This window comes from Dendropsophus ebraccatus, chromosome 1 (genome assembly GCF_027789765.1).
Source record: "Dendropsophus ebraccatus isolate aDenEbr1 chromosome 1, aDenEbr1.pat, whole genome shotgun sequence".
Classification (NCBI taxonomy): domain Eukaryota; kingdom Metazoa; phylum Chordata; class Amphibia; order Anura; family Hylidae; genus Dendropsophus; species Dendropsophus ebraccatus.
In genome coordinates this window covers 26,217,438-26,244,495 of record NC_091454.1, presented here as the reverse complement: position 1 = coordinate 26,244,495, position 27,058 = coordinate 26,217,438, and the positions used below count along the sequence as shown (strand labels likewise).

Genomic DNA, 27,058 nt, shown 5'->3' with positions numbered 1-27,058 from the left:
AATCAAAATTAAACAATGGCCATAGTTTCACTACTAGCCCTTACGATCGTAATTCTTCGGCCGTAGTTTTGGTTGCAAAAGTCCGGCCGGTGAAAACAACGGCCGTTATTTTACGTAGTGTGAACATAGCCGTATATTGCAATTCAGCTGCATTCACTTGAATGGAACTGAGCTGTAAAACTATATCCAAACTGACAACAGAAGAGGTGTACTTTCTGGAAGGAAGTAGCCAAGTCTCGATAAACTCTTTAAAAATAAAAAATAAGCAATACTCACTGCTCTGATCCCCAACGATACAGTTAGCACAATCCCCTGTCACACTGTGACACACAGGAAATGCCCACTCAGTCGATACCCGCTTGAGGTAGTGACTTGAGGTGACAGGGAGCAAAGAAGGGTAACTTGACTTGAGTACAGGTATGTTCACACTGAGTAAATGTGGTGGAATGTAGTGGAGAGGTCTGCCGTGGAATCCCACCTGCCTCAGTGTCCCATAGTTTGTGTATGATAGGGCTTGCTCGTCTCCGCTCCAGATGCTCTTCGCGCAAAGAATTGATTGGGTTGAAAAAAGTACCTGGTGTGCAGAAGAGAATACTCATACTCTCGGTTAGTAGCAACAATAAAGACTGCCATATGCCCTTCCAGATCAACGAGTGCCAGGTTGGGTAATGCGGGGAGTAGCAGACTTCTCAAGGTTTCCCAAGTTAGCCGTGTAGGGTCAGTAAGATACTTCAGCTTAGGCTCTTTGTCTTACTGTGGATCAGTCCCTTGATTCTGGAAGACTGTCCTGAGAATCTTGGAGAAGGATACCTGGGATAGACAAGGTTTTCCTTAGAAGACAGTTCCCCCTCTTTGGGTTTAGCACTGCATCTTAATAAACGTCTCTTTCATAGGAGAAATTTCTATCTGTGTCTTCTTCCTGACCAGGGCTCTGGCCCCTGGGCCAGGCCCAGATATAAACTGCAGCAGGAAATCTCTGGGTGTCTTGCTCTCTTCTCCCGAAGCCAAATCAAAAGACCTCCCACCAGGAACTAACTACCCTTTTATAGGGGTGATCGGGTCTAACCTCTCATTGGTGGGGACAGTGTGGAGAGATGAGAGGGAAGAAGTGTAATAGGTGGGAAGTGTGTGTGGTACCTGCACCTGTGATTGATTGGAATAGTGAACAGAAGAACAAATAGTTAACCCTTAGCCTTCAGCTGTGCTCTTACAATACAGACAGGGGAGAGTGAGACACCAAGAGGTGAAAGTGCTAAAGGCAGCCATCATTCCCTTGTGTGGCACCTGACAGAGTTACCTTTACCTGGGTGACATAAGACTTAGTGGACCACCCGTTCCGGGACACTAGACATGCACTAGGAAGAGCTGATGTGCAGGGACCAAGCACTAGCGGGGGATCAACAGTCATCAGCTTTTTTATTTTAAAAAACTAAGGGGATTATCCAAAGTGGACAACCCCTTTAAACACTTTATACGCTAATTCTCAATAGGAATGATATATTATAAAAGGGACTTCTCCCTTAATTTTCTCCTAACAACCTGGAATTCTTTATTCTCTCCGTGAAGCATATGACACATTCATGCATTATGCCTGACATATAAAAAAAGATGGATGCGAGATCAATGGTTTTTATGCTACGGTAGGAAAGTCTTCTGAGCTAATGAGCGTCTTAGGGTACAGTATCTTGGGGATATCTACAATTAATTCTACTTCTTTTCCTACACACTGTTCTTGCAGCCTAAACATATTCAAGAAGCTGTCATATTATCTTCTGCTATTTAAATAATTAGTAACCAAGATCATCCGAGGAGGAACAAAGGAGCTGGAAGACGGAGCTAGAGGGCTAAAAAATGAGAGGAGACAGTAAGATTTGGAAAATTAGCAACTGCTTTGGGCTTGAAGAAGTTCAAGGTCATTAGTTATTGTGAAGGAGAAGCACCGGAAAGACGCCCTTATAATGCCATCAGAACCCTTGAACCTTGGCCATATACCTAGGCAAAGGAAGCAAACTCCAAACTATGAAGCCCTAATGCTTAATACTGCAATTACATGTACAATTCCATCATTAGAACTGAGTGTTTCTTCTACATAGCGAGACTTCTGTCTGTAAAATACAGGAAGCTTTCCATGTGATAGTATGGTGGGTAAAGGGACACAAGGACTTTGGGCTCTGTGGCGCATCTTCGTGTTCATGACCACCCTTGGCTTCATCAGCGTACACTAAGAGCCTGTCTCTATGGAGAAAAAAGAGCTGCTCTTAGATGTATGGACCTCAGTGCTGTATGGACAAGAGAGCAGTCCCATAACAAAGATCAAAATGGGGCCTCCATTATGGGTCTAGATTTTGCTGCCCAGCACGGAATGGATGTTTAACCAGTTCTACCAATGAATGGATCAGACTGGTTCCAAATTTTAGGGGAAAAAAATTGTTTGAATCAATTTTTTTTTTTTTTTTTTTGTGATTTGCTTAGTGTCACTGTCGTCATAAAATCTTTTGATATATCATGTGAAAAGTTATGTGAGTGTTCAGACCTTGACCGATCATGACAAGGAGGGAAAAGAGGACTGCGCTACTGTGCAGTCTGCTCCTCCCTCTATGTCAGTGATAGGAGTCGGACTCATAGACTTCGGGTCCTATTACATGGGCCGATGGGGGCCCGATAATACTGATGTTTACTGGGCCTATTGCATGGCCCGATAATCGTTTAACAAGGGCTGCATTGTTACCGATGTCCTTGCAGCCCTTGCTTAAACTGTATACATTACCTGTCCAGGCTGCAGGGCACCTCTTGAGCTCTGCTTCTCCCTGGGTCCCGCGCGCTCCAGCTTCAGAGCGGCCTGTCAGCTAAGACAGGCCGCTCTGAAGCTGGAGCGCACAGGACTCGGGAAGAAGCAGAGTGCAAGAGGAGCCCTGCAGCCTGGACAGGTAATGTATACAGTTTGCATATCGTCAGCCGCCGCGCACCGCTATTACACGTAACGATGCGTGGTTGGCGCCTGACAATTATAGGTCCAAGCCTATATCAACGATCAGCCGATGATCGTTGTCATCGGCTGGTTGTTGTGTTTATTACACAGAACGATAATCGGCCAGGTAGGGCCGATTAGCGTTCCGTGTAACACCCTTACATTATGAGTCCGACTTATCACGTGACACACGCCGCTGAGCCAAGTCATCTCCTTGCTCGTTCTCATGATTGGCCAAGGTCCAAAATCTCTAACATGTCAAAAGTTTTCTATAACAGCAGTGACACTTTAAAGGTCCCCATACACCTTATACTTTGTCAGCTGTATGCGCCACTTGTGGTGTGAGGTATATGTGGCTCTCCCAAATGACAAACGACAGAAGATGTCAGTGGAAATAGGGGTCTGGTTTGATGAAAAATCAGTGCTTGACCCCTTTGTTTTGGAAGAGATAGGCCGCAGTGAGAGCTCTCTGACCTCTGACCCCTCCTCCCAATAAACGCTCTCCCATGAACACTCGCACGTGCTGAGGGGAGGTCAGGGGGCGGATTAGAGAAATTTGGTTATCCATTTTTGAAGGTGTATGGCCACTTGTAGATTTCTATGTTAATATTATTGATTGTGCAAAGATTCTTAAAACGACAGTGTCAGTACCTGACTATTCTAGTTAATACTGATTATTTATATAAAAAAAAAAATCAGTTTCTTACCAATTGAAGTAGTTTATCTATACTGGCAATGTGTGACCCCTTAACATAATAGTTGCTATGCGTGTGGGTCTGACTGTTGGGACTCCCAATGATTGCAATGGTGGCAGATGAGCAATAAGCATGCATACTACCATTGTATTGAGTGGATTACACTGCTCAGAAGTTCCATAGAGTTTGATGGAGCAGCAGTATGCACTGAACAATATTCAAACAGAGACACTATTGACCCCCATTCTCTTGATCGGTGGGGGTTGCATTAGCTTTGAACTCCACCGACAAGGCATTTATTGTCAGACACTACTGATTACAACTAACATAGCTAAACATGTAGGGTTTTAAATACATTCACTTTGTAAACTTGCTTCCTTCTCCTGGTATTCTGCTCTTTACCCCTATTGTTGATAGCTAGTTTTCTAAGTAACCAACAACCACTCTGCTCTAAAAGCAGTGATGTGGCTGGTATATATGTTGCAGTGAAATTATAGAATCCCGAAATTTGATCAAATACTGGGAAAGGATGGAATGAACATGCCGTTCCATCATTTCCCTAGGGATTTGATCAAATGCCTGATCCCTTTCAGGGATCAAATGATGGAATGAACAATCGAGATCGATGAGCAGAGTGGCACACCTCTCGGCAGGCATATGGCGGGGGGGGGGGGGGGCGGACGGAAACTCCCAGCAGGCATGTGGAGGCGGACGGGGGAGCAGAGCAGCACGGCTCTCCCACAGGCATGTGGCGGCGGGGTGGACGGGATCGGGGGCGGACGGGGAGTAGAGCAGCACACCTCCCGGCAAGCGCGTGGCAGCGGGGATGGACGGGGAGCGGAGCGGACAGGCCAGGGGAGCAGTACGGGACGGACGGGACCGGAGGCGGACAGTGAGCAGAGCGGCACACCTCCTTGCAGGCGTACGGTGGCGGGGGCGGATGAGCAGCGTAGCGGGCAGGCCGGGGGAGCAGGAGGCGCATAGCAGGGGAAACAAGCGAAACGGGGAGCAGAGAGGCGATACGGTAAGCGAATTCTATGTCACGGGGAAAGGATAGAGTTCATTCCATCATTTCCCTGAAAGGGGTCAGTGATTTGATCAATTCCCTAGGGAAATGATGGAACAGCGCGGTCATTTCATCATTTCCCGGGATTTGATCAAATCACTTAGTGATATATATGGCTATAGTATACATATATATAGTATACATATTTATATAAATTACACTATGGGGAGATTTATCAAACTGGTATAAAGTAGAATTGTCTTAGTTGCCCCTAGCAACCAATCAGATTCCACCTTTCATCTTTCAAAGAGTCTGTGAGGAATAAAAGGTGGAATCTGATTGGTTGCTAGGGGCAACTGAGCCAGTTTCACTTTACACCATGTTTGATAAATCTTTCCCTATATTTATATATGGATCAGTCTGACCACTGCTTTTAGAGCAGAGTGGTGGTCAGTAACCTAGACAATGAGCTGGCAGCAATGGGAGGGAAAGAGCAGCATACTGGGAGAAGGACAAGTTAGCTAAATGCAAAAATATTTAACTTGACAAGCCCTACATATAGCCCTATATACTGAAATTGGAATACCCCTTTAACTGTTGAGTAAACAGCTAAAAAGACAGCAAAAATGTGTGGTATATCAATAATTCAAAGAGCTATAGCAAAGACCAAAACTTAATATTGCCTCATTCTACAGTCCACACTGGATTGCAGCCTATAATAAAACGCTGGTGTATAAGCTTAATGCATCTGGCTGCTAAATTCCCATGCTTCCGGATAAGTGCACCTTGATTGTAGCGTGGGCAGGCTGTGTAGCGCAGATGTTATCACACCTGCCTGTGATGCCAGCACCCCCGGAGAAGTAGGTCACAGTGGAGCAAGATCTCTCTAGGGATGCCTGTTAGAGGCGATGAAGGTTGTGTAGCACTGTCAGTCCTGGAGAGCTACAGGCGGGCAGCAGCAGTGCATTTTGACAGCTCCTCAGCGGGGAAGATTAGCGTTGAAACTCATCTATCCAGACAATGTGATGTTTGTCACTGACAGGAGAACTCATGGAAAAAAATGGAATTAAAATCATATTCTGCATAGCACTGCGGTGGTTTAAGCTTTATTTCTGTTTGCTCTGTATCTAAATCCCCTGGGCAAGGCAAAGAGGGCTGGTTGGGTCCATAGGTGTAGCTACCATAGAGGCAGGGTAGGCAGCTGCTATGGGGCCCCTGCAGGAGGAGGGCCCGGGGATGCACAGGGAAGATAAGAGCCAACCTGTGTCCTTCTGCTTAACCCCTCATGTACTGCTATGTGTAAGTGACCCAAAGTTCATTTACATGCTGCAATATAAAAATGGGTTAATAAGCAGAAGACAAGGTGATGTCTGCTTCACTGGTCTCATAACCCCTGACCTCTGTTCTCTTGAGCCCTGCAGAAGTCAGGGGTTGTCAGTACACTGGCCATCTCCTTCTCTTCTGCTTTTAACCTTTTTTTTTGTGCTGCAGCATGTAGGTGAGGTTTATGTCACTTACACACTTCAGTACATATAGGGTTAAGCAAAAGGTAGTCTGCTCCTGCACTTATGTATTTAACCATAACGGCTCCTAATGGGCCCTTATAGTTAAAAGCAGTGGACTGACAGAGCAAGCAGCGATTGGTCGGATCCCCACTTAGCATGAAGGATACTGTGATCAGGGTTCTGGTGCATACATATCTGGGCATTAACATGTTCAACTCATATGACCCCCTTTGATAAAGTGAACAATCCCTTTAAGAAAGGGCAAACTAAATAAAAATAAACAGGCATGGAGTCAAAAGAGGGATTATATATTATTATTTTTTTATTAGGCACTGTCATGATTTTTAAAGGAATCAACAGGGGTTGTTATCGCAAGCAGTTTTGCAATATGCTGGCTTTATTTTTATTTTCTGTTTAAATTGACATTATACATATGGCCACTAGGTGTCTCCATTCCCGATGCATGTGCACAGCTGCTGCACGGCTATTCAGTAGCAGAGAATCCTGTGTGTGTGTGTGGGGGGGGATGCTAGCATTGTATGGTCAGCTCTCCTGTCACATAGCATCAAAACCTCTGTAAACACAACGTGATATACTGTCTGAATTGTTGCATAATAAAGAGCAATGTCTCCTAGTAAGCTGCAGAGCTGATAATATAATTAGCAAAACTTAATAATATAATTAGCCTAAGTTAACATACAACCTACAACCTACATAATTAACAGTTGTCATCAGTAAAGGACTAGGATTTTTCGTGTTTGGTCTCTTTTTTTTTTAACAGAGAAAAGACCAAATATCGGCACACAGGGAGCAGGACCACAGTAACCATATGTACAATGTTGATTTCAACATAGAAAACATAATTTTTATTTTTTTTTGCAACAGAAATGTTTGAAATACATAGCTGCTTCCATTCAGAAACAGCGCCACTCTTGCCCTCACTTTGTGTGTGGTAGTTCAGCTAACTTTCATTAAACTGAATAGAGCCATAGTGTAAGATCACACATAAACCTGAGGACAGCTGTGGTGCTGTTTTTGGAAGAATGTGGCTATGTTTTTCTAATTCTGGATAACCCCCTTAAATTGAAACCATGATAAGAAGACACTGCTGCGGTGGTAATGCATTTAACATTGGGTTAAATTTACATTTCAGCTGTCCATACAAGTTTAACTAGGTTAGTGGAGATGGAAATACCCCTTTAAGGTGGTCTCACATGGATAATATATGCAGAAGAGGAAAATAATCCACAAAGAATACATCATCATAGTCGACCCACCTTAAAAGAATTCTGCTTCATGTTAATGAAGATTTTCTCCTATATGTACAGAACTCGACAGCTCCAAAATAGAGGTTCTTTATGCTGTAGACCATGTATTCTCCTATGAGGAACTAAGGCCAGAACATTCAACATAGTAGTCACTTTGCATTATAGAACATGAGCGGCCAATAGATTGAAAGCGGTGGGATGGATATAACCATGTAAATGCATTACACAACAAGTCGCCGTTCTCACTCTTTTTCCTTTTCTTCTAGTACTTATAAATTATGGGGACTGTTTCGGGATCCCCTGACTGGTTGTATCTTTACCAGTTATCATTCTGGATGATGTGTCATGTCACTAAATTACCCAGACAGCCCATTGATTTCAGTGGGAGTTGTTTCATTCTTTATTTCTCCAGTGGTAGTGATGGTGCAAGATGAAATACTGTACGTGTAGCCATGTTCCCCCACAGGTTAGATTACTGGGGGTTCCAGCAATAGAACAGCCTGTGATTAAGATATCATGGAGGAGTCGTAGATGTATACAACCCTGAAACAAGACTACCAGGAGGTAGAGCCTAAGGGCTAGGTGGGCTCTTCAGTGCCATGACTGGTCAGCCAGACTCGGGGGATGTCACAGGCCTTCCGACACCACCTGGGCTGGTTTGATGACTAGATGGTCATGGTCTTGGGTCCCCCAAGTCACCCTCTAATGTAGGCGTCAGGCCCAGGGTAGTAGATAAATAAATTCCACTCTTTTTCATAAGAAAACAATCCTTGACTGTAATCCCAATACATATACAAGAGTTGACTGAAGGGGGTACCTCATGAGATAACAGGCAACAGAGCCTCAGAGTGCGGGATTGAAAGGGAGAAGGAGCGCAGGAGAAGACCTGCAATATGCTTAGGTAAAGCATCGTGTTTGTGAAATAGTCGGTCGCCCGCCATGTATCGCTATTCCATGCAGTGATGCACGGTCGGTGCCCGAGGATTTTAGGTTTGAACCTAAATAAACGATCAGCCGATGACACGATCATCGGCTGATCGTTGTCTCTATTCCAATAATCCATTTGGCTGATTATTGCTCCGTGGAATAGGCCCCTCAGCGGGCCCCTTATCCACTAAGCACCCATCGTCCACACACTATACACAATCACTTTAGACACCACTAACATACACAAACAAACACACATTACTGACACAGACACTGACTGACACAGACACTGACGATGACAGACTGACTGACACTGACAGAAAGACACTCAGACACTGACACACAGCTCAGTCTTCTCCCTTTTCCTCTCTGTATGGCTGATCTTCACACTGTAAGGTTGAGGACCTTCAAGTCATGTGATCAGGTCCTTCACCCTTTTCTCTCTCTGTGTGCAGGTCCTGCTCCGTCTCTTGTGTCTTCTGATGTTCAGCGCTCACCCTGCACTACAGTGAGGGGCTGAACATTAGAATACTGGGCTCTTCTCCCTCTCTGGGTTCCTAGAGGCACTTGCCCGGGTAAGCCCTGTGCTGACATCGGCCCTGGCAATTCTAATGTGTAGTTCTATCACAAATAGTCCTGGAGCCATTCGGTAGCTACAACGTTTAATGCATAAGGGCATATTAACAACTAATAAAAGGTGCAAACAATAGACAAAACATTTGCGTGACATAATATAAGGCCTATATATCTGACAACCAATTGATCACACAAACCACATTCAGTGGGACACTGCAGATGGGCTGTCCCAAAAAGCAGGGCTTGTCCAGGGGGGACCAAAGTATATAGAGTAGTCAGGATTATAGCCTAATGGTTGTTCCAGCTATTGCAATGTCTATGGCTTAGTTTACTCAGCAAATAAATAGCCATTATATCTGGAAGCCAGAACTTCCAGACACCAAGAACACCAGACTCTTAGCATGTATGTGCAGCCATTGTGTGATCCTATGGTGCTGCCAGCAAAAGTAAAAAACTATTTGTAAAGTTTATGTGCTGGTGTAATGTCTTATTTTCTCATTGTAGGGGGCTGCTGAAGGTTATAGGGTTAATGGTAAAGGGCTGTGTGTTTTCTCTGCTAGTGGGGGGTAGGCCATAGGGAATGCAGAGTGTATTCTAAATAGTAGCATCCAAAATAGTAGCCGCTGGATGACAGACAATCGGAGACCCCTTGACCCCTGTGGATAAAGCAAGGAGTAAAGAGGACACGAGACGGCCTAATCCCTCTTGATTAAGACAGAGCTTTGGGAGCAGTGTTAGAATAGAATGAGGGAAAATGAGAGGAACCATCGAGGGTGACGTAATGAGGGTCTGCCATGACAAAGTCAGAGAAAGAGAGGGGATAAAAAAGATGGAGTGTCTGGGGTTTTTATTTTATAGAATTAGCACGGTATGGCTGATAAAGTAAAATAAAAAAATAAATAAAAAAAAGCAGTACTCACCTGCTACAATCTCTTGTTACCACCGAAGCTACCATTGAAATTTTTATAAATGTCAAATTGGGCAAATATATCTTAAGTCTATGAAGATAACCAACTCTACATTGACAAATGATATCAGGAAGGAGAAGGATTGGGAATGTTGTATTTCAGCGCCCTATCCTTTTGTCCTAAGGTGGGTGGTCGTAGCTTATTACCCCCTCATTTCCCCCTTGAAAACATGTAAATGCCTGCCCCATCATGCATTGAGGTGGGAAGACATGCTGACCCTTTTATAAGGGAGTCAAGTAAGTCAGAAACAAGTATGGTACTCTCTCCAGTCACTTTCTTAATGTGGCAGCAACCTCATCAGGGCAGAACTTGGGTTGTGGCCCCTGCACATAACAGGCATATATGGCATATGCTGTAGATATGCCATGATTGTTATACCCTTCAAGAGCAATGCTGGCTGTAGATTGGCCATACATTTTGGATTTTAGCTATGTCCCTCCAGACTAGAGATGAGCGCACTTAGGTCTGTCCGAACCTGACTGTGTGGCATTGAAGTTGGATGCAGTCCTAGAGAACTGAGTTGCGCTCATTTCTATTCAAGACACATATGTAGACGCATACTGTGAATGGGGTAGGGGGTGATGGGAGAGGTCTTATCCCCAAGAACAAAGGTATCCTTCATATTGAAATCTAACTTGCCTGATCTTTCTATGCCACAACACATGCCATTGAGTTAATTCAGGGGTCCCAATGCCCAGTAGAAGATCAGCCGATCCTGCCAATCTTCTATCAGTGGGTCCAACCAATTTTAGTTTGCCCTATGCATACAATTGAAATATAATAACATGAGAAAAGTATTACTGTTACATGAACAATCTCCGACCTCCTAGATCTTCTATAATTTTTGCCTACGGTGGATAAATGCCTTGTGTATGATAAATTACAGGATGAGATGATGTGAGTGACAGGGTGGGCTGATAACTTGGAATCTATACATATTTCAGGTCATCTCACATCTTGCTGTCATATTTCACTTTGTCATCCATACTCGGTGTTCATGCTTGACATTAGTTTTTCCCACTCCCTCCCACCTCCTCCTTGACAATTACGTCGTTCTTTCATTATCTTTCATGTTAAACCGTGGTAAAAAAATAAATAAAAAATCCGCCTCCATCTTTTCTGAAACGATCAGCTTGGGACCAATTTGTTGAGTACAGTCTTACTAAGAACCATTTTAGTTACAGTAAAAGACAGCGAAGAACTCTCAAATTCTCCCGTTCCATCTCTCCGAACACCCCGAGACTCCAGAAATGAAATGTTATTGATTGTAACGGGGAAAAGTCACGACGAGGAGGGGTAGAGGCCGGCGATTTGGAAAATCGACTGGAAATAGAAGCACAATGGCAGAATGTTCCAAATCTCTTTGTGTGCGGAGAGCTGATGTTTTGTAATCACGGCAGGCCTTTGTGGAGGGATTTTTAGTTGCCCTCGCTGTGTAAGTGTAGTGTGTATGATGGAAGAATTAGGCTACAATTAACATATCCAGAGCTAATTGCCAGGCTTCGAACATGCAATTGGATGTCAGCATACAGAAATAGCCTAGTATTCCCTCGTCGTTCATTGTCTCAAACATTGCTATTAACATGTCGCTGTATGGAGTCCCCCTCCTACATTGTCCTCCCCTCGCAGTGTGGGGTTTTCCACGGTCGAGGGGGTTAAAGATGAAACAATTGGAGTCTAGTAGAGCTGCAATTACGTAATGAAGAGTTCAGCTAAATGAACACCTCTCCGGTGCTCTTCTGGCTTCGTAGATGAATGTGTAAAATAGCTGCTATCTAGTCTTGACATCTCCAGGATGGATTCCCAATCGTCCCTACCCTACTATTCTGGGATTCCATGTGTCACCGTAGTAATTTTTTACTATCCAACCCAACTGAAACATTGGTAGTATGACACAGCAAAGGCTGATGCGACGTCAACGTAGTCCATGTGTCTTTAGAAAATCCCATTAAAATCAATGGAGTTGTTAAAAAGATTTTATACACTTAAGCCATGGTCATAAAATCCACAGGATCTTGCACCTCTTAGGTTCGGGGCTCTCACCGATATTATATTACGATACGATGATATTACGATATCCCCTGAAATATCATTGTCTAGTTTACTTTGAAACCACGGTGTAATGCTTCTTTTCCCCTGTGGGGGAGCTGTAGAAAATGGTCAACACTTGCTGCAAGGACCCAATACAGTTTACAATGTATTACTGTTTGTAAAGCTGTTATTGAGGATGAGGCCTGTAGGTACTGTCATGAAGGGTGCCTCCTTAGAGTTAGGAGAGGCCTGGTTATGGGATCCAGACTAGTGGTACTGAGAAGCGGAGCTCTGCAAGAAAGAAACCACATATGTTGGTTTGATAGCTGTAAGTTCTTTTACTTGGTTATTTGGTATAGTATTAAAATGAAAATTTTGCATGATTCTTCCCCAGTAGGGAGGTACAGCCTAAGGCCATTTTCACATGGCGTAGGACATCGGCCGTTCCGTGACCCGGCCGGGTCACGGAACAGCCGGTGTCAGGGAAGATCATCCTGGACGGTACTGCAGTACTGGTCGGATGATATTAAAGGGGTTATCCAGTGCTACAAAAACATGGCCACTTTCCCCCTACTGTTGTCTCCAGTTCGGGCGGGGTTTTGAAACTCAGTTCCGTTGAAGTAAATGGAGCTTAATTGCAAACCGCACCTGAACTGGAGACAACAGTAGGGGGGAAGAGTGGCCTTTTTTTTGTAGCGCTGGATAACCCCTTTAACTGCTGCTGAGTTCAGATGTGGATGCATCAGTGTGTGCCCGCATCTAAATTCCCTGCTGCACATAATGGAGCATGCGGCTGGAGCGGTCAGTTTTTTGGGGGTGCTGTTAGCGATTCTGGCCAGAATGTATACTATATGTATACACTCCGGCCAGGATTTCATTGAGGGCAGCACTACGTAAGTTCTGAGTAATCACGGCCATTTTTGCAAATCGGCAACAAGGTCCATGATTATTACAGACTTCCGTAGTGTGAACATAGCCTATGGCTATGTTCCCGCACAGTATTTTTGCTCAGTATTTTGCTCAGTATTTTTCAACCGAAACCAGGAGTGGATTGAAAACACAGAAAGGCTATGTTCACCAGAATAATCCCATTGGAGTCTATGGGAGAAGAAATGATACGGTTTTCCTGAAAAAACACCACACTCTCAACATGCTGCATTTTGGAAAAATTGGAATAAGGCCTTTAGATCATAAACTTTCATTGACCTTCAGCTAATATCTGGCCGCTGGCATTTTTGTTTTTTGTTTTTGTTTTCTTTTGCATCCAAACAAACAAAGTTTAACCCTTAGACGACCCTGGACGTAGGGTTACGTCATGGAAGTCTGTCCCCAGACGACCCATGACGTAACCTTACGTCCTGGGTGTTTTTCCCGCTATGAAGCGCGCTCCGGAGCGGAGCGCGCTTCATAACAGGTGGGGGCCGGCTGCAAACAGCAGCCGGGACCTCACCGGTAATGACACGCTGCAGCGATCGCGCTGCCGCGTGTCATTAACCCCTTAAACGCCTCGACCGCGGCGTTTAAGTGTAAGTGACAGGGGGAGTCCCCTGTCACTTACCGATCGGGACCCCCGCAGTGTGACTGTGGGGGTCCCGATCGGTAAAACGGACTGCCGGAGGTCTCTCACCTGCCTCCGTGCGGTCCGATCGGCGATCTGCTACACTGAGCCTGCACAGGCAGGCTCAATGAGCAGAGCGCCGATAACACTGATCAATGCTATGTCTATGGCATAGCATTCATCAGTGTAGCAATCAAAGTAATGTATGTACAAGTCCCCCAAAGGGACTTCAAAAGTGTAAAAAAAAAAGTTCAAAACACTAACACACTACCCCAAAGCCTCTCCCCCAATAAAAGTCTAAATCACCCCCCCTTCCCATTATATAAATAAAACATATAAAAATGAATAAATAGATAAACATATAATATACCGTAGCGTGCGTAATTGTCCGATCTATTAAAATATAACAAGCGTCATTGCGACCGGTAAACTGCGTACACGAAAAGAGGGGAAAAAGTGCGCAGATTACCGATTTTATGTTACATTATATATTAAAAAAATCAATAAAAAGTGATCAAAACGTCCGATCTTCACAAGTATGGTATTAATAAAAACTAGAGATCATGGCGGAAAAAATGACACCCCATACAGCCCCGTAGGTGAAAAAATAAAACCGTTATAAGCGTCACAATAGGCCCATTTTATTAATATTTAATTGCCAAAAAAAAGGATTTCATAAAAAAATACATATATAACATTAGAGAATCTGTGTAACCTGCATATGGTTGTGTTCGGGCTGACCTATAGAATAATAGTGTCATGTCACTGTTACCATATAGTGCATTACGTAGACACAGGAACCCCCCAAACGGTACCATATTGCATTCTTATTTACGATTTCACCTATTTATATCTTCATAAATAATATATTTGGGATTCTGTCATACATGTTATGGTAAAATGAATGACGCCATTACACAGTACAACTATTCCTGTAAAAAACAAGCACTTACATGGCTTGTAGATAGAAAACTGAGAGTGCTAGAGCTCTTAGAAGGGGAGGAGGGAAAAACGAAAGCACTAAGATCAAAATTTGCGCGGTCCACTGGGTCATTTTGGGCCCGGTCCTCAAAGGGTTAAAAACAAACACAAAACAATCAGACAAAGATAAAATCTGATGCATGTTTATGCTCTATTGTTAGCTATGAAGAGATAAATTTCTATGTAACAGGTTAGGTTAATATACTTTAAATTGTGTAACGCCTGGAGTCGTGGATCCACTGGACGTCACTAGCGATGGCGTAAGCCGCACCAGGGAGCGGAGTCTAAGGGGCCTCTGGTTTTCACCAGAGCCCGCCGCAAGGTGGGATGGACTTGCTGCGGCAGGCAACCCCCAGGTCGCTACCCCTGACTTGGCTTGCTAGTGACGGTGGACGAGGTGTAGCAGGAACAGTAGGCAGGCAGGCAGCTGGATACAGGGAACCGCAGGTAGCAGAAACAATGTGCAGGAACACAGGATAGGCACAAACAGGTAGCTGGCCTGAACACACTAGGAAGCATGCAGAGGCTCCAACACCTGTGGTGGGGCAGGGCTGCAATTTATAGGAGAATCTCAGAGCAGAGCAACAGTCAATTAAAGGCACAGTGACCTTTTAAGTTATAGCAGAGCCGGCGCGCGCGCTCCCTAGGAGACAGGGACGCGCCCTTCAGGCTGACAGGGAGCTGGAGAAGGAGCCACAGAGCAGGAGATGGGGCAGCAACGGCGTGGCGAGAGGTATGTGCCGCGGCCACGGATGTGACAAATTGCCAGCAGTTTCTTTACTGGTGTTTTATATGCGATACAACCTGTCAGCTTGTCATAGCTGAATTACCAAATCCACAACAAATCGGCTGTGTCTAAACCTGCCCTTACTGATAGTTACAGCTTATATTGCCTCAACAAGACAAGCCGACCTGTGAGGAAGGCTGCTCCAGTCCTAAGCTGATCGCCATGGATCTGCTTCTGAAACCGCCGTGATCATTTGTTATTGCTAGGTTGCGGCCAGTCACCTGCCTTCTCTGCTACAGCTAGTGCTAGGTATAGTGTAAGGGCAATTCAAGTGAATGGAGGGCCATGTAATATAGGGTTGTACCAACCTTATGCTTTTAAAGGGAATGGGTCATCAGAAAATAACCTATTGTTTACATTAAGTTTTTAAGTTAACTGCATTTTTTTAAGAATTTTTGGTGATTTTTTAAAATTTTTATTTCCATTTTACTATATATCTATCTATTATAAAATAATCCTGAAATCTTGCAATTTTCATTCTCACCACTGGGTCTAAAACTAAGCCTTCCTTTTCTGTTTGTGATGGTAAGCAAGAGGATGGTGTAAAATGATAAGTACAGCATTACAGCGAAAGGTGATACTAGTAGATAGAAAAGACAACAGATGTAGCTCACAGCTCAGCCTCCCCCTCCTTGTGGCATGACCTCTACAAATTATGGCTAGTAAGGTTTCCTGTTCATATCAGTGGGACTGCTCATGATCACCAATGACTATGGGGCTTGCTTACAGTCAGGAAATAGGAACAGCTTAGAATAAAAGAACATGTTTTGGAATCTGGTTCTAATCGATTAATAGTAATAATAATAATAATAATAATAATAATAATAATAATCTAGGTGAGACATTCCCTTTGAAAGGGTTAACTAGCTAAAATCTCTTTTTTCTTTCAAATCAACTAGTTTCAGAAAGTTATACAGATTTGTAATTTACTTCTTTTTAAAACTCTCCAGTCTTCCAGTACTTATCAGCTGCTGAATGTCCTGCAGGAAATGTTGTTGTCTTTTCAGTATGACACAGTGCCCTCTGCTGCCACCTCTGTTTATGCCAGGAACTGTTCAGAGCAATAGCAAATCCCCATACAAAACCTCTCCTGCTCTGGACAGTTCCTGTCTCAGACAGAGGTGGTAGCAGAGAGCACTGAAAAGCAAACATCATTTCCTTCAGGACATACAGCAGCTGGTAAGTATGGGAAGACTTCAGATTTTTAAATAAAACTAAATTACAAATCTATATAACTTTCTGAAACCAGTTGATCTGAAAGAAAAAGATTTTTGCTTGATAACCCCTTTAAGTGCATCTGTAATTTTTATTTAATGGAAGACCCCTTCCTATAATGTTCATATGACCTAATAAGGTACATGAGTAGAGACGGTCATGTATTTTATCATATGATATCACCTGGTCACCAAGCATGCTTACAAGTGTATGTCATTCCATTAGTCTTGAGAAAGCAAGGAGGACAGACTCCCCCATAGCTTCCCACATATATTGTAGAATAAACGGTAATAATCCAAACTAATGTCTTTCCGTCACATAGATGGATATAGACAATGGGGGAGATTTATCAAACAGGGCGTAAAGTGAAACTGGCTCAGTTGCCCCTAGCAACCAATCAGATTCCACCTTTCATTTTCCAAAGAGTCTGTGAGGAATGAAAGATGGAATCTGATTGGTTGCTAGGGGCAACTGAGACAGTTTCACTTTACACCATGTTTGATAAATCTCCTCCAATGTATTTTTTAATGAAAAAAAAAAACTTTTTTTCCTGCACTTGGAGACCATTCTGTAGACCTTAATAACATGCAAATGAGTATTTTCTTGCCTAATTCATTGTAGGCCGTGCTTATGTAATTGCATATATTAACGCTTGCTTCCCTCTTTTGCAGTGAGACTACATGACAGCATCTCGGAGGAAGGACACCACTATTTAGTGTTTGATCTGTGAGTATGATGTGTGTTCACCAGCGATGGCTCGGCAGGCAGCAATATGTGATTAGAATTGCAATGAATGTCATTTACAGTTTGATGAAACAATTATCTCTCTTGGCTTTTACATTTTCCTGGCCGTTTTACCTCTCGTCTTGTCCGTAATTTCTGCCCTTTAATCAGAAACAACCTACAAGGTGTATGATGTCCTTTAAAGTGAATGTTGCAGTTTCTAATAGTTTATATTCATTTAGAACCTGCACTCGCATATTGCCCCTGTACCATGTGGACAAATGTAATGGCCAATGGCCGCACAAGTTTGCTAGTATTATTAGGATACATGTTCATTACCAGATTGGTTGGGGTCTGACTTCCAGCATTCTAACTAATAATTTGATTGATAAGAAAACCATGGTGCAGTGCCATACATTTTGTAGTGGCTGCGTCTGGTACTGCAGCTTACCTCAGCTCAGTTCTACTTAAAGGGGTTATCCAGTGCTACAAAAACATGGCCACTTTCCCCCTACTGTCGTCTCCAGATTGGGTGGGGTTTTGAAACTCAGTTCCATTGAAGTAAATGGAGCTTAATTGCATACCGCACCTGAACTGGAGACAACAGTAGGGGGAAAAGTGGCCATGTTTTTGTAGCGCTGGATAACCCCTTTAAGTGAATGAGCGATATGTAGTACAGGCAAAAACATTACATTACCTGTACCTATAAATGAAGAAACTGCAGCACTTAGCTGATCAGTGTGGATGCAGGGAGATTGCCCCTACCGATCTGATATCAAAAGCCTATACTAAAGATAGGACATCGATATTTACCCTTTGGTGACATTCACTGTGTCCACATATACAGTAGATGTGTACTCATGGATTATAACAGCATGGTGCCACCTGAAGGCCTCCGTGGCTGCCTTTTACAGCTGTCATGTGCAGAGTATAATCGGACATTGTTAGAATGACAGTACACTGCAATACATTGCAGTGAACTGTCTAAGTCAGGGGTAGGGAACCTTAGCTCTTCAGCTGTTGCAAAACTACAACTCCCAAAACTACAACTAAAGGTCTGGCTGTCCAGGCATGATGGAAGTTGTAGTTTTGCAACAGCTCGAGGGCCAAGGTTCCTGGTTTAAAGGGAACCAATCACGAAAAAAACGTCCATAAAGCTAAGGAAACATGCTGGTACATCAGCCAGCACGCTTCCTAAACATCCCCCTGTACCCCCCGTGATCCCCTCTATTAGTCAGTATTCGTACTTTGATTAAGTCCCGCGCTGTATGTAAATCTCCGCCAAGTAGTCACGGTGGGGGGATTTAGTCATTGTCCTGGGCGGCAGGAAACGCTTTAATCACGCCCACAGAGGCGTGATTGAAAGTCGTGTGTTCCACTTATGTCAGCCGGGGCCTGCGTTCTACGTCGGCGGCGTGCTGACATCTTCAGGACGCCGCACATGCGCAGTACGGAGGGAGATGAGACCGACGTACTGTACATGCGCGGCGTCCTGAAGACGTCAGCACGCCGCCGACGTGAAACGCAGGCCCCGGCTGACGTAAGTGGAACGCACGACTTTCAATCACGCCCCTGTGGGCGTGATTACAGCGCCTCCTGCCGCCCAGGACAATGACTAAATCCGCCCACCCTGACTACTTGGCGGAGATTTACATACAGCGCGGGACTTAATCAAAGTACGAATACTGACTAATAGAGGGGATCACAGGGGGGTACAGGGGGATGTTTAGGAAGCGTGCTGGCTGATGAACCAGCACGTTTCCTTAGCTTTATAGACGTTTTTTTCGTGATTGGTTCCCTTTAAGTGATCAAACTTTTGTATGCCTAAGACCCCTAAAACCTCTCTCACACATCCATTTATTTTGTCTGCATTTGCTATCTATAGCTGCGGGTCCACAGCAGCAGACATTTGTACAGATGTGTGAATCGGGCCTAGGGGAATAAAAATTATAAAAAAAAGAAAAGTTTTTAAGCATATTTTTTTTAAAAGCAGCCCTATATTAAAAACCTACAACTCCCCCTTTTCCCGTTTTACTAAGAAAAATTTGAACTATGAAAAAAATTACAATGTGCAGAGATGTCCGCACTATTAAAATATAAGGTTATTTATCCAGCATGGTGAATAGTGTAAATGTAAAAAAAAAAAACTACAGATCACCCTGTAAAAAAAGAGCCTGTATATAGTTTAAAGACAGAAAAAAAGTAAAAGTTTAGGGGTCACAATATGTTATAATGCGTCCAAGTGCCACTTGGCAGCATTTATCTACTAACCACTTATGGCCTGGTACCAGTCCTGCCCACTCCACTGTGCTCGCCATTCTGCCCATGGTGGCAGCTCTTTTGTCAATTTGACTCTTTAAAAGGAACCTGTCACCACTTTTGACCTATCTGTTTTATTACTTACTTGTATTTCCCATGAAATAACAATTCTGGCTCATCTATTGTTATAGATCTGTGATGTGCCGTTCCTGTTATTCCCACCAGAAATATTTGACTCAGTACCCAACTGGGGGCGTGTCCTTACACTGTCTGACACTATCCAATTAGAGCTGACATTGTTAGACTGTGTAGGGACACACCCTCAGCTGGTAACACCCAGATGGTTATTAAGTCATACATTTCTAGTAAGAGTAAAAGAGGAACGACACATCACTGAGCTACAAGAAAAGGTGACCCTGAAGTGTTATTTACTGGGGAATACAAGTATGTAATAAAAACAGACAGGTCAGGAGTGGTGTCAGGTTCCCTTTAAGTAACAATGTGTGCTTAATGCCGCAGCTATTTCTGTAGTAAACAGAGCTTTAGAAGTAATGTGTGAACTTTGTGCTGGAAGGGTATCTGTGCCCGGCAGCAGGTTAGACAGCTGACCTCATGTGTGCTGTGTTTTTGCAGGGTCACCGGTGGCGAGCTCTTTGAGGATATTGTTGCCAGAGAATATTACAGTGAAGCAGATGCCAGGTTGGTATGTTCCACAGATATCACAGGTCAATGCAATGACGAAACCAGCAGAGGGCCCTGTGCAACCACAGTATATACTGTATATACTGTATGTCACAGAGGCCTAGGCCAGCATCGCCTCTTAATAATGGCTGCTATGCTCATTACATACAGTCCTGTGTGTAATTCATTATACAGGGGGTTGGGCATAGGTGGGCATCAGCGACAGAGAGATAATGCTGGCCTCGGGCAGAGGGAATCCTTGTGCATGCCTCTATTACACTACTCTGGGCTCAATAATATATATATATATATATATAGAGAGAGAGAGAGAGAGAGAGAGAGAGAGAGACAGGAGAAAGGCCGCACTTCCGAATTCAAGCAGCGGGTGCTGTACAGAGTAAGTCCCTTGGCTAGGGATCCCAATAGATACAAAACGAAGTTCCGCAGCACACCAGCATTAGGTGAAAAAAGTTGATATTTATTGCATGTGGCAAAAAATAACAGAGAGGATGCAACGTTTCTGTCTTCTCACAAGGCCGTTATCAAGCATGCTTGATAACGGCCTTGTGAGAAGGCAGAAACGTTGCATCCTCTCTGTTATTTTTTGCCACATGCAATAAATATCAACTTTTTTCACCTAATGCTGGTGTGCTGCGGAACTTCGTTTTGTATATATATATATATATATATATATATATATATATATATATATAATTTTTTTTTTAGAAAAATTAGGACACAGATACACATTATACTGATATATGTAATATTACATAAAAATGATTATAGTGCTTGACTGTGCACTATAATCATTTTTAAAAACTTGCTCTCGCTTTTAATTTACTTTGTAAATAAGTGCATGGAGCGGCTGATATCCATTCACCTGGTCACTCATAGGGGAAAAAGCATCCTGTGCTCTATCGTAGACATGCACAGTAGGCACAGAAGACGCAGCACTGGGGGTTACAATGTGATTCTTTGGTGTTGGGTCTGGTGCCTGCTACTAGAGCGATGGATACATCTCTAATCTTCAATTGTGAATCTCTATGATCATGGACATTGACTGCTTTGTGCACTTACTCAACTGAAAGGTAAATTCATTTAGAAAAATGATTATATTGCACAGAATTACAGGTATACTGGATAATATCAACAGATTTTGCCTGGATTGCTAAAATTGTTACATTAACCTGATTTGCTTTCCTTTTATGACCAGTCACTGCATTCAGCAGATCCTAGAAGCAGTACTGCACTGTCACCAGATGGGGGTGGTACACAGAGATCTAAAGGTAAGACCATGACTATATCATATACTCTATGGGGGGGCATTTATTAAGTCCGGCGTTTTTTACGCCGGACTTATAAATGCCCCCGCAGCTCCGGCGCTACAGAGATTTATGTAGAGGCGGACTGCCTCTACATAAATCCCGTGCGCTGCGATGCGCACCGCCGAAAACCTACGCCAGCTGAGGACTGGAGTAGGTTTTCGGCGTACATTTGGGCGGAACGGATGGTAAATCGCGCGGACTCTGAGTCCGCACCCTCCGTTCCGCCCATTACACGCCCCCTTTCCGCCCCCCTGGCGTACTCGGCGGAAAGTGCCGATTTGCGAATATTTTATTCGCAAATCGCCCATTTGCGAATAAAAAAATACGCAAATCGGCACTTTCTGCTGAAAATCATCCGTTCGCCGGATGATACATGTGGCCCTATATCTTTCTAAATTAGAAAATCACATAATAAGTCGAAACTACAGTCATAATGGCCTTGGTTTATCATACATGTATATCAACATACAATGATGTTTCTTGGGCTACTATAACTTTAACATCAAGTTTCACAGATATTATCTCTCAGTTGTTCAGGTGATTGACAGGAAGCAGCATGATGAGTTTGCTGGTAAGATAGGTAGAATATGCAAAGTAGCGCTCTGACACCTTTTAGAGGAAGCTTTCTCTTTAATTTCAATATTTGACTCTGGCAAGAAGCCTTAAGACATGACTGGGAAGCCAAACCATGGGCATCTTAAAATCTGATTGCCTTCTCCTTATCTCCTCTGACATTTAGGGGAAGATTTATCAAATGGTTTAAAATTTAGACGGGTGCAAACTACCCACAGCAACCAATCACAGCTCAGCTTTAGGCAGTGCTGAAAGGAAAGCTGAGCTGTGATTGGTTGATGTGGGCAGTTTGCACCAGTCTAAATTTTACACCCTTTGATAAATCTCCCCCTTAGTGTTGGATGAAGGTCAAGAGGCCCCCATGCATATTGGAAATGATGTTTTCATCAACATTAATCTTATGTATATGATCAATTTAAAGGGATTGGCCAAGATAGATGATAGACTTTATAATAATACAAAATTATAATATACACTATCATCTGCTTGTTGAGTCCAACTATTCTGCCCCAGTCATCCACTGCCTTTGGTCACTTCTCCGAATGATGTACTCCCCTGATTTCCTGAGGCCATTCCTGAACCATTCTCTGGCCTCAACAAATGTTGGCACAAGAACATGCAGGCCCATGGCTGGCTGCAGTGTGTTTGGGATGACATTGGGAGAGCAGGGAGAGCACACCACCAAAGGAAGCAACGAGATGAGTAGGGCAAGCAGAAGACAGGTGAGTATCACAGTTTTGCTTTTTACAGGCTGTCATCTTAGAGAACCTCTTAAAGAAATTGAGCATCTACAGATACTGTATAGGCTACTCCATAGCTGTTATTAAACTGCATCCATATATTTTATCCATACTGCAGGTGCGGGTTTACATAGGACTGATGTGCTCCCCCCCCCCACAAAAAAAAATTAAAAACAAATTTACCCTATTTCACTTCTATAACAGTGGACTGTGCGTCTTCATCCATTTTTTTTTTTCCAACCAATTGTGAGACTTTGGGCTTGCAATCCCACTTGGAATAGTATTTTTTACACTGTCATAGTGCTTATGGGATAGGGCAGGGGAACGCAACAACTTTTAGTGAAGGTCCACTTACTGGGGCCTATTGTCAGGTGAAGGTCCGAGCTGAACATCAGTAGTAAACGTGTTGTTTTATTAACTTTTCGCAAACATACTCCCCCAGTAGTATATAGCCCCCCTGTGCGCTTCCCCAGTAGTATATAGCCCCCTTGTGTGCTCCCCCAGTAGTATATAAACCCCCTGTGCATTCCCCCAGTAGTATAGAGCCAGCCCTGTACGCTCCTTTAGTAGTATATAGCCCCCCCTGTGCGCTCCCCCAGTAGTATATAGTGCCCCTGTGTGCTGCCCACAGTAGTATATAGCCTCCCTGTATGCTCCCCAAGTAGTATATAGACCCCCGCTTTATGCTCCCCAGTAGTATATAGCCCCCTGTGTGCTCCCCCTCCCATATAGCCCCCTGTGCACTCCTCCAGTAGTATATAGACCCCCGCTTTGTGCTCCCCAGTAGTATTTAGCCCCCCTGTGCTCCCCTTCCAATATAGCATATGACATAAAAAAAATCAAACACTTATACTGACCTGGGTCCAGGCGTCTCCTTCTTCTTTTCTTGTGGCTGCACTGCAGAGGTCACAAGAGGCTGCTCTCCTCTTGGCCTGGCGTTTGCGCTCCAGTGACGTCACTCGAGCGCCCACACCAGAGGCAGAGTACGGCCTTTTGTGACCTCTGCGACCACAAGAGTGACTGACAGGGAGGGAGCCAATGGCTCTCTCTCTGTCAGTGCTGCTGCAGGTAACTATGAGCGCTCATCACGGGCGGTCCGCCAGTTGAGGGCCCCTGGGATAGGGGATGAAGGATACTCAAAAGTGACCCTTACACCAGCCCCCAACAACCTCCCCCCCACGCCGCCAGGGCATTACAGCTGCTGTTTCAGCTAACTATATGGTATATATACTCTAAGTAACCTCAGCTATCTACAGCAGCAGTCCTTGAACACACATAGATCAATACATGGAGTTCAACCTAGATTTTTTTAGTAACAATATAAGTAAAACAACAAGCACTGGGGCGACCAACCCTGTTCTTGACCGACCATCATTGTCTATACTACACAATGCAATGTCCTAAGTAAAGGTCATAAAGGAAAGCACAGAACTACAGGACAAGAATACAGCCTTATGTGATCTTATGTTCCATTATTGGAACGTATTGTGGGACATGTACAATGTAGTTATACTTTTATTAACACAAGTCTGAAGTGCTGAGTTTCAAGTAGAACAAGAAAATAACACCTTTCCAGTTACAAAAGGAAAGGCTGCCCGGCTCAGCATTGAAGGCATTCAGTATTAATTGTCGTACTTCTTCCCTGCGGATCTATTCAGCTCATTGTCTCGGAGTGCTGACCCTGGCATTATCCATTGCAGTGCCCGGCAGAATGGCCAATACAGGGCCGTAAACCACATGGAACATAAAAATGGCAGAGCTATGCTACCACCTGTTATTATAGTTTAATAAAACTGTAACCGAGATCTTATTGATGGAATGCATTGCCATGTGTGAGTATCATTGTATAAAAGGTGGAGACATACATGGACTAAAGCCTTAAAGGGGAAATGCAGAAATATAAAAACATCACTGCTTTCTTCCAGGAAATGTGCTTCACACAAACCTGATTCGCAGCGGATTTCACGCTGCGAGTTTGCAGAGAAATCCGCTGTGAATGCTTGTACTGTGAAGTTCAATGGGGTCACATACCCGCAGCAGAATTTTCATTCCACTGCGAGTATGTAACCCGGCCCCTTTAATACCCACAGACCCCCACCCCATCGCTCGCAGCATACATTAACTGCTCAGCTCCGCGGCAGGACGTAAGGGCTCCCGGCGGTGCCGTTCAGCCAATCAGTGCATCAGAGCCAGGAGCCTCACATGCAGCCACAGCGCCGAGCAGGTAATATATGGTGCGGCCGACGGGGGGTTAAAGAGGCCGGGTTATATACTCGCAGCGGAATGAAAATACACTGCGGGTATGTAACTCCATTGCAGCATGAAATCCACTGTGAATCCAGTACGTGAGAAGCTACCTTAAAATACTATTGTATACTTTTAAACAATAAACTAAAAAAACATTTTTAAATCAACTGGTGTCAGAAAGTTATACAGATTTGTAAATTACTTCTAATTAAAAAATCTCAAGTCTTCCAGTAGTTATCAGCTGCTGTATGTCCTGCAGGAAGTGATGTATTCTTTCTAGTCTGACACAGTGCTCTCTGCTGCCACCTTTGTCCGTGTCAGGAGGGACTGTGCAAAGCAGTAGAAAATCCACATAGGAAACCTCTCCTGCTCTGGACAGAGGTGGTAGCAGAGAGCACTGTGTTAGACTGGAAAGAATGCACCACTTCCTGCCGGACATACAGCAGATGAGAAGTACTGGAAGACTGGAGATGAGATGATATGCTCGAGAAGAGCAAATTTACAGTAAAAACAAAGCCAATTGCTTCGTTAGCTCCGCATTTAGCTTATCAGCCTTTAAAGTCTATGCCACTTCGGGTGCCGGGAAAAGCTGGATCCAGGCCTGGGAAACTGTTTCCCAGGACTGGATCGTCTGTTTCTCATCATCCCATTTATTATATCCGATGGTCCATTTAAATGTTCTAAAGCAGACAAGCTAAGGGGAACCCATCACATCATGCTGCCTGAACCACCAGTCATTGGGGTGGACTCTGGAGGCTTCTGCCTGACCACCTCAGCCATGATTAATTCTCCAGTCTGAGTATAGTGAAAGATCTATCAATCAAGGCTGGTTGGGAGAAGTCACCAAGTATCACCCCAATGACTTGTGGTTCAGAGTCAAGGCTAAAGTAATGACAGGTTCCCTTTAAAGGGGAACTATCAGCAGATTACACAAATCTAACCTGCTCATAGCCCCCTATAGCCCTCAGGACGCTGAGGAGGAAGGTATGTGTGTTACCTTCCTCCTCTGCACCGGCCCCGCACTGTTAGTCAGGGTAAGGAGCACTGCCACATTGCCACATAAGGAGCACTGCCACATCATCAACCCGGCCCCTTCTAATGATAATCAATGGAGTGGGAGGGCCGAATGATGCAACAGTGCTCCTAAGGGTGCTCCAGAATGGAGTTTACCCAACTAATAGAGTGAGATCAGTGCAGAGGAGAAAGATAAGACACATACTGTCCCCCTCAGCATAGATTCGTCTAGCTTGCTGATAGTTTCCCTTTAAAAATGGCTACCTACAGGTTTAGGAATATTTGCTAGACATCCGTATGAATTTAGCACTCTCCAAATATATATATATATATATATATATATATATATATATATATATATATATATATATATATAGTTATATGTATATACAGAGAGAGAGAGAGAGAGAGAGAGAGCTAAATTCAATAAATATATATATGTAGTAATCCTCTGGTCCAATTATCAGGACGAGATGAACCCGCAGCACTTTCAGTACAATATAATCTACATGCATGAGGCAGCATGGTCGGACTGAAGCTCAGGACCCTGATGCAATGAAGCAGCTCTGCTATGTGCGCTGCCTTAGGGCTTGTCAGTCTCTTCTAATACTTCTTTTCCACTCAGAGACTTCAGGAACACTAATAAAAAAAAAAATTATTTTGTCGAAGAATGGAAATCTTGGTTTTTTTTTGTATAGTGTCCTTTAAGTCAGTGACATTTCTGCAAGCGATAAAATCAGAATTCCCTTAGGTAAAGCTAATTTTCTATTTGAGAAGTCGGTTATGTGGCATTGTGTAGTCATCGGTCTCTGGCGCTCTCCATCTTGGCCTCTCTAATTTATATTGTAATGCGGTCTCACAGTGACCCTTGGCTTCTTAAGCTTATTGAAGCATCTGGCAGCGTCTCTAGCAGTGTGATGGTCTCTGTGCTCTTCATACTGGCTTCAAAGCTAAAAGGTTCAGCCCTGGACCTGCAAGATGTCAGCATGGCTACTGAGGTGAAGGGAC

At 43.8% G+C, this 27,058-nt stretch overlaps 1 protein-coding gene across 6 annotated transcripts in view; it reads left to right on the top strand.

Annotated features, from left to right (window-relative positions):
* The window catches only part of CAMK2A (calcium/calmodulin dependent protein kinase II alpha), a 155,965-nt gene that overhangs the window by 84,208 nt on the left and 44,699 nt on the right, over positions 1–27,058 (top strand). For 5 of the 6 annotated variants that reach the window (XM_069969139.1, XM_069969142.1, XM_069969141.1 and 2 more), the window contains 3 exons: positions 17,157–17,211; positions 20,101–20,166; positions 21,365–21,437. In XM_069969139.1, the coding sequence (XP_069825240.1) occupies positions 17,157–17,211; positions 20,101–20,166; positions 21,365–21,437 (194 nt within the window). Of the gene's footprint in view, positions 1–17,156; positions 17,212–20,100; positions 20,167–21,173; positions 21,240–21,364; positions 21,438–27,058 lie in introns of those variants that run through there. The other variant, XM_069969143.1, reaches the window with a different exon arrangement.